This window comes from Plectropomus leopardus, chromosome 16 (genome assembly GCF_008729295.1).
Source record: "Plectropomus leopardus isolate mb chromosome 16, YSFRI_Pleo_2.0, whole genome shotgun sequence".
Lineage (NCBI taxonomy): Eukaryota > Metazoa > Chordata > Actinopteri > Perciformes > Serranidae > Plectropomus > Plectropomus leopardus.
The window spans coordinates 26,698,474-26,712,734 of NC_056478.1; the positions used below are offsets into that span (position 1 = coordinate 26,698,474).

Sequence of the window (14,261 nt, forward strand, 5' to 3'; positions counted from 1 at the left end):
TTTCAACAGCGAGCAGCTATTTCCTCCTCTGAGTAATAAGAGTCGCTTTACACGGAGCGACTGAATGACTAACCAGCTGAGAGCACACACTCAGCTCACTCACACAGACACAGTGGGACACACAGACATGCTCCAGTCCGGCACTTGTTAAATGTGTAAGTACAGAATCAACTTGAGTCATGTGACAATGTAGCTCTGCTGTTGGTGTTTGATTGTGAATTCTGAGGCAGAGCCGGCTGTCTGGTCTTGTTTAGACTTGTTGGATTGTGAGAAAGAAGTGAACCAGATTGTGTGCCGAGTTGCACTGAAAAGAGCAAAGGTTGTTGGAGTTTGTGAAGCAGCTGAGAAGAGATTACCTTTTATTAATTTTAGGTGGAAAAAAGGTCTTGTTCGTAAACTGAATGTCAACTCAACACCAAAGGATGTGGTTTGGGTGCAAGTTGTAGCAAGCCTTTGCAAAGCCAAGCCCCGTGCAGAGGAGATGAAAAACATCTTTTCCTCATACTTAACATGTCAAGTTGACACATTAAGTGCAGCAAAAGCTAATCGATCCATCTTGCATAGCGAGGGATCAAAAAGGCGTCAAAGTGTAATGGATATGTTTCGTCTGGCCTTTTTCTTTTACAAACTCGGCACACTTTCTCCGTCACCGTTACAGTGCTTTTTTTATTCTCAGGATTATTAGAAAAGTTTGTTAAAGTTTTGCGCAAGAATAGTTCTGCTCGTGGGAGGAAAAGTGGAAGAAGAGGTGTTGAGTCACCCTCCAATACATCAGTGTGATCTCTCCTTTGGCCATGCAGTTCAGGGGGTTTCCAGAAAAAGCAACATGTGGAATGGGGTGAGGCTCGCAGCATTAACAGTCAAATTTCGGTTCCATTCATGTTTGTTTTGACCTCAATGAAACTGGAGGCATAATTAGAGCAGCGAAAAGTGCAGACCCTCAGCTTCCTCTGTTAGTGTGAGTGTGACAGGGGCTTTCTTCGTGACGTTAGCCGGTGTTTGTGCTTGCGTTGGCAGTCATGAGGTTGTGGTAACCAGAGCTGATTCTATCAGCGGGGTGCCAAACCTCAATCGATTTGTCTAAAACCCCCTGTGTGACCGCAGCTCTGCTTCCTGTGTTTACAGTGACAGACACCTGCTTGAAAACACAACCCGTCGCCGTGGAGACGAGCTCAGAATAAGGAGGCGAGGAGGATTCCCCGAGCCAGACGGGCTTGAGAAGACAAGAGGAGAGGACGCACTCTGAATCCGTGATGGACCAGCAGCAGCAGCACGCCAAAGTGGAGCGATTTCTCAAGTTGGGATACTCTCACAGTGACATCCTGAGGGTGCTGGAGAGCCTCCGACAAGATGCACAGACTAATGACATCCTGGAGGAGCTGATCAAGACTTGTCACACTCGCAGCAACAAAAGTGTCCCAAACAGTCCCAAGCTGGTGTCCAGAGGCTGCAGCCCCAGTCCCAGTCAACCCAGACCCGGAGCCGACCGAGAGCCAGTCGCTGGCTTCAGACCAGTCGTTATTGATGGAAGCAATGTGGCCATGAGGTGAGTCAACGTTTTTTCTATACTTGTATCTTTTTAATGTTTATGCAGCTGCAGTGGTGGAGGAAGTAGGAAGTGCTGAAGTATTACCAGCGAAATGTACTAACAGAATCAAAAGTATTTATGGGGCAGAGTGGTCACTTTCTGAATGTGTTATCATTTTAGAAGGAATAAGTGCTAGGTATTTCATTTTTGTCAGATTAGGGCTAATTTAATCCCTTTATGTGCTGTTTGATAATTAAATCTGTTGATACATCATGCTTTAGAACTCGATCATGTATTGAATTTAAAATCTTCAAGCTGCAAAGTAACTATAGTTGTTGGACAAATATGCATCTGAAATGTCATGGAGTACAAGTATAAGATAATACAAAATGAATAGTAAAAATACAAGTAGTGTGCAGGCATTTCAAAAGATTTATTTGCAAAAAAAAAAAGCAAATACAACAACAAAAGAAGACATGGTTGTGCAAGTGAGATTACTTATGGGAACTCTACGGGACAATAAGGAATCTCATTTTGATAATGACCATCAACAAATTCAAAAGTCATGTAATTAAATTTGAATAAATGTACTGAAATCAAATAAAGTAAATGTACTTTGTTCAACCAGATGGCATTTCACTCTTCGCTAGGGCCAGATTGAGGACAAAAAATATAAATAAAGTCATCATTTTGAGAAAAAAGTCATAATTTTACTAGAATATATTCTGACTTTAATTACATTGTTCCCCTTTTCTTTTTTTCTCTCAAAATTATGACTTTATTCTAAAAATCTTTTTTTTTCTTCAATGTGCCACAAATGCTCTGTTTTCTCTTGTGCCAAGACAAACATTAACAAATATTTTACATTGCAGTGAGAGAAAAATATTTTCTTTCTTTGCTTCCTGGAAAAAAAACCTTCTTCAGGTATGTTGTTTTAAAAGAGCAGAGATGTTTATTCATGTTAATTTTTTTTTTAAAGAAAATGGAGAAAGAACATTATAACTTCATTGTATAAATGTTGCGAATAATTTCTGTTTGCACACCAGCGTCTCTATTTGTGTCGTATCTTGTTTCACTTCACAGATTTGATCACACCATGCTTCCTCTTAAAAGATGTGGGAAGTGAAAACATGAGGCGCGCCTATATTCTTCCCTTTTGGTCAAATCAGTTTGAGATTACATAACACCTTTAGGGCAAAGTGACAGGTTCAGTGTTGTTGTCAGGTACAAGTTGTTTAGATGATACTGTTATCTAGTGCGACTTGCATTATTTGTAACACAATGCTGAGGTGAAATTCCTGCATCATATAATCACATGGTTACCACCTTTATGTGCCTGACCTGGTATAGTAACAAGGAAGTTCTGTGTCTAAATTTTCTCAAACAAATAACAAGGTGAGTTGGAGGAGGGCCTGATATGATTTCAAAAACAAAAGAGCCATGTTTTCACAGCACATATTCCTGTAAGGACATGAAGTGACTTGAAAGAGGAAGAGGGCTTAAGTATTTACAGTCACACCTTTATTCCCAGGTAAGGCAGCGGACCTTTATTTGCCCTCGGGCATGAAATCTAAGAGGCTGGGAGGGAGGCTCTTCTCTTTATTTCCCTGTTTTATGCGTCAGAGCTGTCCTGTTCTGCTGTCAGCTATCACCACGTCCACCGTCATTCACTCTCGCTACTGTCCTTTAAGAGTCAACCCTCTCATTTTGTCGTCCTCAACATTTGTTTGTTTTTTCAGTTGTTAAAGGAGCACTACAGTGATTTATGTTTCATATTTATTAAATTGGAAGGCTTGTAAGAGTTTAGCTCAGTCCAGTCCAGTTTAGTTTATTTGCACAACTAGGTGAAACTAGGTGAAGTAGCTCTCCGGACCTCACCTAAAGAAAATAATAAAACATAGAAATGTTGCTCCAAAAATGTTGGTTCCTACATTTCCCATAATGCAACTCAATTAAAGATCTCGTTAGGGTTCATTTTTCTTTTGATTGCCTGACACCCATTAATCGGTCACTAACTGCTTAACTTTAAGAAAAGGAAACAAAAAGCAAAATGACACAAAATTCAAGAAGCTTTTCCTTTCAGTTTAGTATTCCAATGACTCAGTGGGCTTTGGTGCCTCATTTCGAAGCACTATCCATTTAGAAGTGGTGAAATTTTATTGTTTCATGATGTAAATGTCTATTATTTTATTTTTTGTTAGCTTTGCTGACAGACAGACAGCTAATCGCATTAAAACATGGAAAAGTAGTGTCCACTGCCCACTTTCCAGCCTCTGCTGGTTTGCTAATGTTAGCCTTGGCCACTCTCCACTGCACACCTCTTAATACATCCACGGCACCACCAGGGTTGGTAGAAGCTAGCTAGCTGAACCACTTATTAGGCGATTACGTTAGTAATTCCATCTTGTTAGGAGGATGGCGTCACTGCAGAAATATGGTGGCCATCCTCCGGTCTTCCCCCAGGTAGCCTCAGTAAGCAAGCGGCTTCATTTTACACCGCAAAACCACTTTAGGATTTTTAACTCATTATGTTGGCATCACTAGCCATGCTGACATTGCTAATGGTGCCAACAAAGCTAAAAATTATCATGCTAAAGGGGTTTTGCAGCTAAAAAATTGAACTCTTCTCATCTCACAGACAATCTCACTTCAGTCATTGTAAACGTAGCCTAAATACTGACTTACATTCATCAGGTGGCCAAAAACAAACTCCAAATGAATGCTAATGTTTCTCTGTTTCTACTGGATGTTCAAATAGGCAACAGTTCGCTAACCAGCCGTTGTACCCATTATAACATGTTATGTTGAACCAAAGTGGAAACAAAAAGAAAGAAAGAAAGAAAAATCAATTATTGCTGCTGCAATACTAGCCAACAGTGTATGATCCCATAAAACACTGAAATACTTTGCAGAGTGACCAGTCTTCAGAATGACTCGTTCTGCTTTTCAGTGTTCACATTTCATGAGTGCAGTATAGTTCCTCATGATGGCTTGTTTCATTATAGCACTGCTCCTTACATGTGTCTCTGGTGGCTTCATAAATTATGTGGGCAATGTACCCATTTAAACAAAGATATACAACAAGTTTGCAAATAAAGCAGCTGCTGAATGTGTAATTCTCTGTCAGTATTGATTACATTGCAGAAAGAGCTACAGACTGCAGCTATAAAGTACCAAGGAAATATCATTCATAGTTAGCTTTTTGACGTGCAGAAAGTATCTCATGCCAGGCCTGTTCTGTACCTGTTGTATGCAAAGTGCCTCGCCACTTCCTGCTGACGAAGAGAAGGGGAACCCCTATTCACGTGCATGCACACACACATATACCCACCCATGCGCGCGTTTGCACACACAAACGCGCACACACACACGCACACAGACACACACTTTTGCTTCATCCTACAGGCAAAACCATCCAGTTTACTTCTTCAGTGGCTCTTACATGCATCCTGGTAATCCAGTAGGTTTAGATTTCAGAGAACAGATGTACTAACAGATCTGATAGCTCGCCAGATTACACTGCAGCACTGACACAAGTTATGATAATGATTTCCAGGTTTCTCACACTCATTTCATTGAATTCAAGGATTTTTCAATAGTGTTTTCAAGGTCTACCTCAGGGATATGGCACAGCGTGCTTCAGGAGTAAAATGAACAGAGTCCTCGTTTTTTCACTCACTCTTTTAGGATTAAAACAAGAGTTTTGCTTTGCGTATGAACATTTTACGTTTTGTGTGAAGTCACCCATCTTCTTGCTTTTGCAATTGCGATATAGAGAACTCACGCACATGCCTTGCAACACTATCTACTTCCTGAAAAAGGGAGAAAAGATGTGTGTGCATAACGTGCACGGAAACACAAAAGAAGAAGTCTTTTTTTTAATGTTGGCTCTTGCTTCTGTGTCTTTGTAGCCATGGAGACAAGAAGGTGTTTTCGTGCCAGGGCCTCCAGCTGGCAGTGAACTGGTTCTGGGACAAAGGACTACGAGACATCACTGTGTTTGTTCCCCTGTGGAGGAAGGAGCAGCCGCGGCCGGAGGCACCCATGACGGGTAAGGACACCTGGTACTGTACTGTGAGGTCAGTTAAAGAAGAGTGCCACCCTTTTAATCAGGGTTTCTGTGCACATTTTTCCCTTAAAGGCTTAGGCATGACATCAGCCAATTGTGATGTCATATTGTATTATAACACTCCTGCAGGTAGTCTAGACAGTCAGTTGAATGAGGCAGCGATTGTTGTCCCACAGGACACTGGTTGAGGGAGTTGTGCCACACAATACATACAATTACCCTCATATGTAAGGACTGCTAATCAGGACCAACCAGAATTTAAACCTCTTTAATGGATTCACCAACTGACTCTACAATTTTATGCATCAACAAAGTCACCGTTGTAGCAGAACCAGATTTGACACAACCCAGTCGCGAGAATAAATATTGGCATTTACATCTCTGCAAACCAAGGATAAGTTTATTCATTTTATATAATGTGGATATGTTGAAACTTTACTTTTCTTTGCATTTAAATTTGTGTTTTTGTTTTGTAACAGCGCGGTGCGTAAAGTGTGGTTAGGTATAGGCACAAAAACCTACAAGCACAGCTTGGGATAATGTCCCAAACAGTTATAAAAAAAAAACACCCATTTTGGTTACTACACACAGCTGGACTTGTCCCAAACTGTCGTTAAAAACACCTGGTTTGGTCCAAATTTTTGTTAAAAAAAAGACCTGTTTAAGTCACCAATAATACGGCTCGACATGTCCCAAACTCTTGTTAAATAATGTCCTGTTTGGCAGCTAGAAACACAGCTGGACTTGTCTTGAACTGTTGTTAAAAAATAACTGGTTTGGCCAGTACAAACTCAGCAGGACATGTCCCAAACTGTCGTTAGAAAATACCCAGTTTGGTCATGCATGTCCAAAACTGTCGCAATAAAATACCCGGTTTGGTCACTACAGACACGGTTGGGCATGTCCAGAACTGTTGTTCAAAAAGACATGGTTTGGTTGCATATGTCCCAAACTATCGTTAAAAAATACACGCATTTGTCGTTACAAACACAGCTTGACATGTTCCCGACCTTTCAAACAGTGGCCTGCTGCTCTCTGTTGCCTGGCAACCATCCTGCCTAAGTGTCACATCATTAACCATTCCTTCCTCCTCCTGATGAGAAACTCTGCTGTAAAATACGTCATAAGTATGAAATGTACAAATGTAAAATATCTGTGGTTTGCAGAAACAAACAGTGCCAACATTTTATTCTTGTGACTTGGCTGTTGGACGTGCCAGTTTCCTTAATACGTCTCGTCACGCAGCTTCAATAGCCTCAGCACAGAGTGTTACAGGCTTTAACTGCTAAATGCTCCACTGTAAGTTCGCCAGCTAGTGTGTAACTCTGGCTGTCTGCTGTTTGTGGATGAACAGGAAGTGTACAGTGAGTTTATCAGAGCTTTTTTCCTCTGAAAACAGATGCAGCTGTAAATAAGGTTGATGGAAGCAGAGTCAAACCAAAACAAATCAGCTAAAAGAGGCTAAAAACGCTCAATTGACCTGAAAGTGACAATACTTTGTCAATACAAACAACCCCTTTCACATTACACATAGTGAATCACAACATAAGATCCTATATTTCAGTAACTGTAGTTAAGTCATCTATCAGTTGTTTACTCGCCTGGGGTTTCAGGCGAGTAAACAACTCCCCTGAAACTGTAAGAAATTGTTTGTTTTGCTGCTCTTTATCATATACTGTAATTTAATATTTTTGATTAATTCTCATTCACATTTTAACCTCCCTCCTCTTTACCCTGGTAAATTTAAAGTTGACCTCACAATAAATGATGAATTTTAAACTTACAGCTGCAAAACAAGTGGGTTCATTTGAGTAAATGAAAGAAAAAGTTGAAGCCACAGCACTAAACAAAGATTCCTTATCAGCAAAATCAAGGAAATAAGAAAACATATTTGTGACTGTTCTGGCACGTTATCTTCATCCTGTTTGGCCGGCCTCATCCTCCACAGATTATTTGAGTCCATCCAATGGATTTCACATAGTTTTGCTGTGAAAACAAGTATCAAATTGCCTGAGACAACTTCATCAATAAGGAAGTGCAACCACAAAAAACACTGAAATTCAGTAACTTGTTCATGTTGGATCAAGTCAGTTAAAAATAGCTTCTTTCCTGAAAGTGATCTTCAGCGGTTTACAAGGAAGCGTGCTCGGTGCCAAGCACAGTTTCACACCTTTTATGATCACAGTGTAAAACTCGCTATCAAAACAAGGATACAGAGATAAAGATAAAAGCTCAGATGAACTACCACGTGCTGGACACTGGTCTCAGTAAACAGTTATTTATCAGCGAGGACATGTTCCCTGCTCATTTGAAATGTGGTGCTCACCTTGATAATAATCGGTTAAGACCAGATCACATGTACCTCAGTTGATTTTCAGTGAAAGCCCTTCAACCAGCACTAACTTGTTTTTCTTACATTAATGTTTCTTCTTACATTAATCTTCTGGTGGTGGAGCATGATCCTGTGCTTCATGCACATTCATATAATGGCTCCACATAAAAAAATGCAAAAACTTTTTTTTATGTTTGTTTTTTTAACATTCAAAGTACTAACATGATAGAATTTTTAGATCGACTTTTTGATTATGAGCCCTGCCCCCTACCCAACTGTTCACATGTCCTATATATCAGTAATATGACACCCAGTAAAATGAAGTAAAAGATTTTTTTTAATGACACTTCTCTTTTTATGGACAAGAGCAATGTCCAAAACTAATACAACATCTTACATAACTGAAAATGGAAAAAAAAAATTAGACCTGAAGATGCATATATATAAAAGGAATCAAGCACACTGGCAGTGTAATATATTATATAACATGCTGTACAACCTTTGTTGTGATAGATCAGACTTGCTTATCAGTATGTTAACAGTTTTTCAGGAATCGTTTGCTGACTTGTGAAACAAATAAAACTAAGTATTTCCTGTACACTTCAAAATAAATACCCCCCGTGATTACCTGTGAAGTGTTCAGAGTGTACAAGGGTTGTGCTTAAATCTGACTTTGGTGAAACATTACTAGAAATGAGCGAGTACACCATTATCTGCTTAACCAACTGTATTATCTGTATCCATATCTAAACTCTGCAGTGGGTGTGGCTTAAACTGGAAATGGGTGGGAACAAACCAGAAATTATTATTTTAAACCCAAATTCGACTTTTCCTCCATAATTCCTCCATTTGGGGATTATTAGATTCTATCAAAAAAAAAAATAGGGAAAAAACTATAAAATATTTTTTCGAATTATATATTTAAAACTATGTTACAGAAAATACTGATTTTATATTTAGTGCCAACTTAAGGTAATTTTCTCATTTACCTTTCTTTTTTTTGTTTCAGGTAATTTTCGTGTAACATTTTGCTAGTTTCTTGCAAATTTTTGTCAATTTCTTGTTTGTCATTGCCTTTTTTTTGGAAAACATCAAGCCAATTTGTTCTAGAGATCTCGCCAATTTGCTTAGGTTTCAAGGGGTTAAACTGAAAAACATAAGGAACAACCTGAAAAACAACCTCCAAGAGCAATTTTACAGTTTATTTCAGGAAGCAACCTAAAAAAGTCTAGGTCTGAAAATCACAGTGCACTCTGGGAGTTTTTGGGGGCTTAAAATACTTCAGCCAAGGTAGCAATGGCTCAGTCAGCTCAGTTTTTCCACAAGTTATCACAGCTCAAAATATGCTTTACCAAACCACTGAGATGATCGTTAAATGTAGACATACTTGTTGGACCAGGTGATTGCTATTCATTCAGCTTGTAATAATAAGCTTTGTAATAATAATAAGAATATTCTCATGTGTTTTAAAGATCAACATATTCTCCATGAGCTGGAAAGGAGGAAGATCCTGGTGTACACGCCGTCCCGCTGCGTAAACGGCAAGAGGGTGGTGTGCTACGACGACCGCTACATCGTCAAGCTGGCCGTCGACTCCGACGGCATCATCGTGTCCAACGACAACTACCGTGACCTGCAGACGGAGAATCCCAAATGGAAGAAGTTTATAGAGGAGAGGCTGCTGATGTACACCTTCGCTAACGACAAGTAAGACTTATGGCGGCTGTGGATCAATGTATGCATTCAGGGGGCATGTACGGAGTGTGTCAGGGCACAGGGAAATGAAAAAGGGACACCTCTTCTGTACATAGAGATCTAAAATGACACCTCACGTCACTTTATCCCAACTGTGTCCATTTGCTGGTGCAGGTTCATGCCTCCAGATGACCCTCTGGGTAGAAATGGTCCCACCATTGATGATTTTCTGCGAACAAAGCCATGGACTCCAGACAACAAGCTGCAGCACTGTCCCTACGGTTGGTTTCCTCTTGGTTTCACCCAACAACAGGCACAACTGCTCACATTACACTTCCTTGTACTCTCCTGGGGGATAAAATCAGCACAATAACAACCAGTTTAGTGAAACTACTTGCAATGCATTTTACATTCCAGTGAATGTACCTGTGGTTAGCCCAGAATCAGCAGGTGTGCTGGCAGCTCAGCGAGGCTCGACACAGCTGTGGTCCAAGCTAACTGCTAATACCTCTATGCTAACATGCTCACAATGAACACTTTGATGTGTAGCCAGTATAATGTTGATCATCTTAGTCTAGCATGTTAGCACTCTAACATTTATGAAAAAAATCCCCTCTGGCACAAAAAACCTTTTCCCCATAGACAACCATTACAAAAGAGACATCTGTGGAACTGTTGAATTGGCACCATCTTGGGGTCCAGTACCCAGATCAAATAATACATCCACAACTAGTACTGACACAAAGACCAGCCGAAGATGAGGATGTCATGATTTTAGCAGGAATGTTATTTATAAAATGAACCAAAAATATTAGATGGTATTATGAAAAGACAGCAACCATTCAGATACTTCACTTTGGACCAAAGTGGTGAATAAAAACTTCTATAACTACATAATAGCATGAGCCGTGGTGTCCATGTGGTATCCTCAAACCCAAAGCCCCACCCCCTTAAAAAAGAGATCGCCCGAGATGGCAAACAACGTTAGAATTTGATGTTTGGTTGAATTTAGGTTGTGATGTCAAATGACAGAAAATTCAATGTCAGGAGAACATCTAGTTAGACTAATTCCCCAACACACTGTCTAACTTGTAAAAATCGTTATTTTAATGCAATGTCTCTCTAAGTTGCTCTGCTCACGCATAGAATACATAGAATACTTATGACCGATGACATGGCATCTTGTTGGGTTGATAAGAAACCAAACTCTGTCTTTGTCCAAGTTTCCCATACCATGTCATGTGGTGTGGAGACCAAAAGCCCAATGTATGCTGAACATCATAATGTTAACATTAACACAACGTGACATTCTAACGTCGTTAGCCATTTAAAATTTCGTCAACCCAAAGAGACCAACATCTTTCTGACATCTGATGCCAGCTGGGTGCAGTATTGCTGACACTGATTATGGGGTTGTCCGTCACATTGACAATGGTGTATTTTTTTTTAATTATACAACTGGTATAGAAAAGATTTCATAAGACTAAAATGTTTTCTCCAGCTATAGAGGAAGTGCAGAGTCCAGAAACATTTCCCATATTGCAATTTTGAGATTCTGAGTAACCCGAAAAGTAGAAGCTGTGCTTATTTTGAAACAATGTTTCGAACACATTTTTTTAAAGATCAGAGACGTTTTTATAAATGAGCATTCAGTTAAGGTGATGCAAAGGTAGGTTTGATGAAATTTTCTTGCTGGTTTGAAGACAAATGAGGACACTCTCAGAGAGATGTACAGGCCAGTAGGGGGTGCTGTTTTTTTTCTTTTCCTTTCACACTCCTAGCTGGAGAATGTGAAATTTCACAAGGAAACTCACCTGTCATGAAGAGCTTAGCTGACAAGTGATTGATTTGCATGCCTGTCAGTCAGTGATTGGGCCAGAAAGACACTCACGGGATCAAGACAAAGAGTCCTACAGTTGCAGTCTGTCTGCACAAAGAAAGCTAGTGTTTACGTGTGTGAAGTATGTTTACAGTAGACAGGAGGAGAACGCTCGCAGTGAAATCAGACACACACATCCTGTGTGGAAAATTTCTTCAGGAGATACAGGTTTACAGCTGCGGAGCCCAGAAACAGCCTCTTCTTTCTGTCTTTTAGGAAAGAAGTGCACTTATGGAGTCAAGTGCAAGTTCTACCACCCAGAGCGGGCTAACCAATCACAGCTGTCTGTGGCGGACGAGCTGAGGGCACTGAGAGACAGAGCAAAGAACTTCTCGCCCACAGCAAGCGTGCAGGACACACACTGCCCTGCTGCATATCAGCGAGAGCACGGATACACTTCATCCACCCCTCCTCCGCCTCTGAGCATAGAGGATCCATCCCTCAGGGTTTCACCCAGCGAGCAGTTCATGTATCACAGAGACACCAGCAGCCCGAGAAGCCAACCAAACTCAGGCCTCCACCTGTGCCCGAGCCTGGATGTGGATGAGGCCTTCAGCTCCATGGAGAGCTCCATTTCCAGGCTCTACATCCACGATGTGCCCCACAGCTACAGCAGCGGAGTGGCCAGCTACAGCCTGAGCCACGATGACTACTCCCTCACAGGGTCCCTTGGAGGCAACAGCCAGAGGCCCTGCCTGAGCGGAGGAGGTTACTACCCTCATCAGAACGGTTCAGTGTCCTGCGAGCACGCTGTGTGCAGCCAGTGCAGGTGTGGTCACCAGGAGACAAGGATGTCCCATCACCACCAAGCATGGAGCTCATGCCCAGCTCTGCCTCCACATAATGGGGAGCATCCTGGCTTTTATTCAGAGAAGCAGTACTTGAGAGAGCCCTCCAACAGACAGAGCCACAGCTTACCAAGGGACCCATGGGCGCAGAGCAGAGCCAAGAGCCAGCTTAGCGAGCAGAGGAAGGGCCTGAGGAGCCAGCTGAGCACGCTCTTCCCTCAGAGCGCAGTGGAGCAAGTCATGAACACTTACCCACACATCTCAGACATGTCCGAACTGATTTCTCTTATCCAGAGCTACAGGACCAGCCACATCTCCTTCTAGATTAGAAAGACTATTATTTTGACTCAAACTGAGTCCACATCCAAAGTTCTCATCTTAGACGCAAAGTGAAATCTGAGAAAAGCCTTACTCTCTTAATGACTGCAAATCATACTATGGCAAAACTATCGCTTGCTTGAGCACACTCCAAACCCAGCCTTTGTTTTAAGCATTAAAAATGACTCGATCTGATGAAGTCTTGAAAATGTAGCAGACAAAATGCTAGTTCTTAAGTTTAAAGTGCAATGCACTACGCTAAATACATGCTACTAATTGTAGCAGTGAAAATGATTTTTTTTTTTTAAAGCAGCATGTGTTGTTTTTCTCATGTTGCCTCAAAGTGAGGAACTCTATTATACTATTCTGTACTTGTGTGAAGTATGTCATTTACCTGTTTTTATATGAATTCTAGAGGCTTGTGTTTTTGCTGCTCCTGTAAAATAAAAGAACTCAAACTTTGGATATCACTCTGGATATCTGTCAGTGATTAACGTCCTAATTAGTAGGAATGATAAGTACAGAACGCCACTGTGATGAAGAAAAAAAAACCTGATCTGGTAAACTCATAAAGAGAAACCTTTTCAAAATAATGACTTGAAATGATTTATTATTTTGAGATGCAGTCATTGTTTTGACAAAGTTTCACATTATGACGACTTAATTACCACTTGTAAGGACAAGCTATGCCAGTAACTTTAAAGACGACACGCTAAACTATGACTTTGTTATGCTGTTCTTTACAGCATGCTATGCTATGTCTTATTATGCATTCTTGGATGATATAGTAGCCCATGACTTTCTTTTTTGCTGTTTTGGACGACATACTTTACTATGACTTTTTTATGCTTAGTTGGCCGACGTGCTTTTTTTTTTGTTGGACCATCGTCAAAAATAGCATAAAACAAACATAGTCTGGCATGTCATTAAATAATAGCATAAAAAAAGTCATCGAAGCATGTTGTGCAAATTAGAATAGAGCTTTGGAGTGACACTGTGAGACGGAGGGAGCCTGAGCTGCAGTACAGGAGACGCACCAGAGCAAAGCCTGCTGGCTCACTGTGCACTGAGACAAGCCAGGGTCCTGGAGAGAGGGCCGGGGATCTGCGGGGTCCGTGCCCACCATGACTGTACATTAGACCAAAACATGCATAGTCCAACTCAATCACCAAATAATAATAAGAATAATCAGTCCTGACTGTCTTCAAGATAAAAACTACATTGCCAGTATACGGAGGATGGCGAGGTCCAGCTCCTCTAAAAAGTCTCCTCTGCTAATTTTCTACAAAGAAAGGAGCAAAAAGAAAAGTAGTTACCTGTTATATGTTAAAATACAACAGTGGCCATTCGGGTTCTACACAGTGTCACGTGACTTAAGAGGGGTGTGGCTGGGTTTATTTTTTATTTTACTTTCATTTTTAAATCATCTTGACCCTCCCTGCAGTTATGAATGTTTTTCCTGATCATTCACACTCCCGCCTCCATGAATAAGATTTTTTGATTAAAGATGAGAAAAAAAGTCAGATCCTCTGATGAGAAAAGTACAGTCCCTTGGGTCATGTTTAGATAAGGGTAACACATTGATGGGGAAATAGAAACACAGCAGGCTCCACACTTGGGTGTGTGGACACAGGAGGGAAGTCATGGCGGGC

General features: G+C 40.9%; 1 protein-coding gene across 2 annotated transcripts; it reads left to right on the plus strand.

Annotated features, from left to right (window-relative positions):
• LOC121955573 (probable ribonuclease ZC3H12D) lies at positions 1–13,074 on the plus strand. 2 transcript variants are annotated; one of them, XM_042503591.1, is made up of 6 exons: positions 1–155; positions 1,126–1,546; positions 5,440–5,579; positions 9,402–9,636; positions 9,799–9,905; positions 11,720–13,074. In XM_042503591.1, exons 2-6 carry the CDS (start codon positions 1,254–1,256, stop codon positions 12,613–12,615), a joined length of 1,671 nt encoding a protein of 556 aa, XP_042359525.1. In that variant the 5' UTR covers positions 1–155; positions 1,126–1,253; the 3' UTR covers positions 12,616–13,074. The 2 variants fall into 2 exon arrangements, with proteins under 2 accessions (XP_042359525.1, XP_042359526.1); XM_042503592.1 differs by lacking the exon at positions 1–155 and adding an exon at positions 732–838.
• Positions 13,075–14,261: the final 1,187 nt, after the last annotated feature.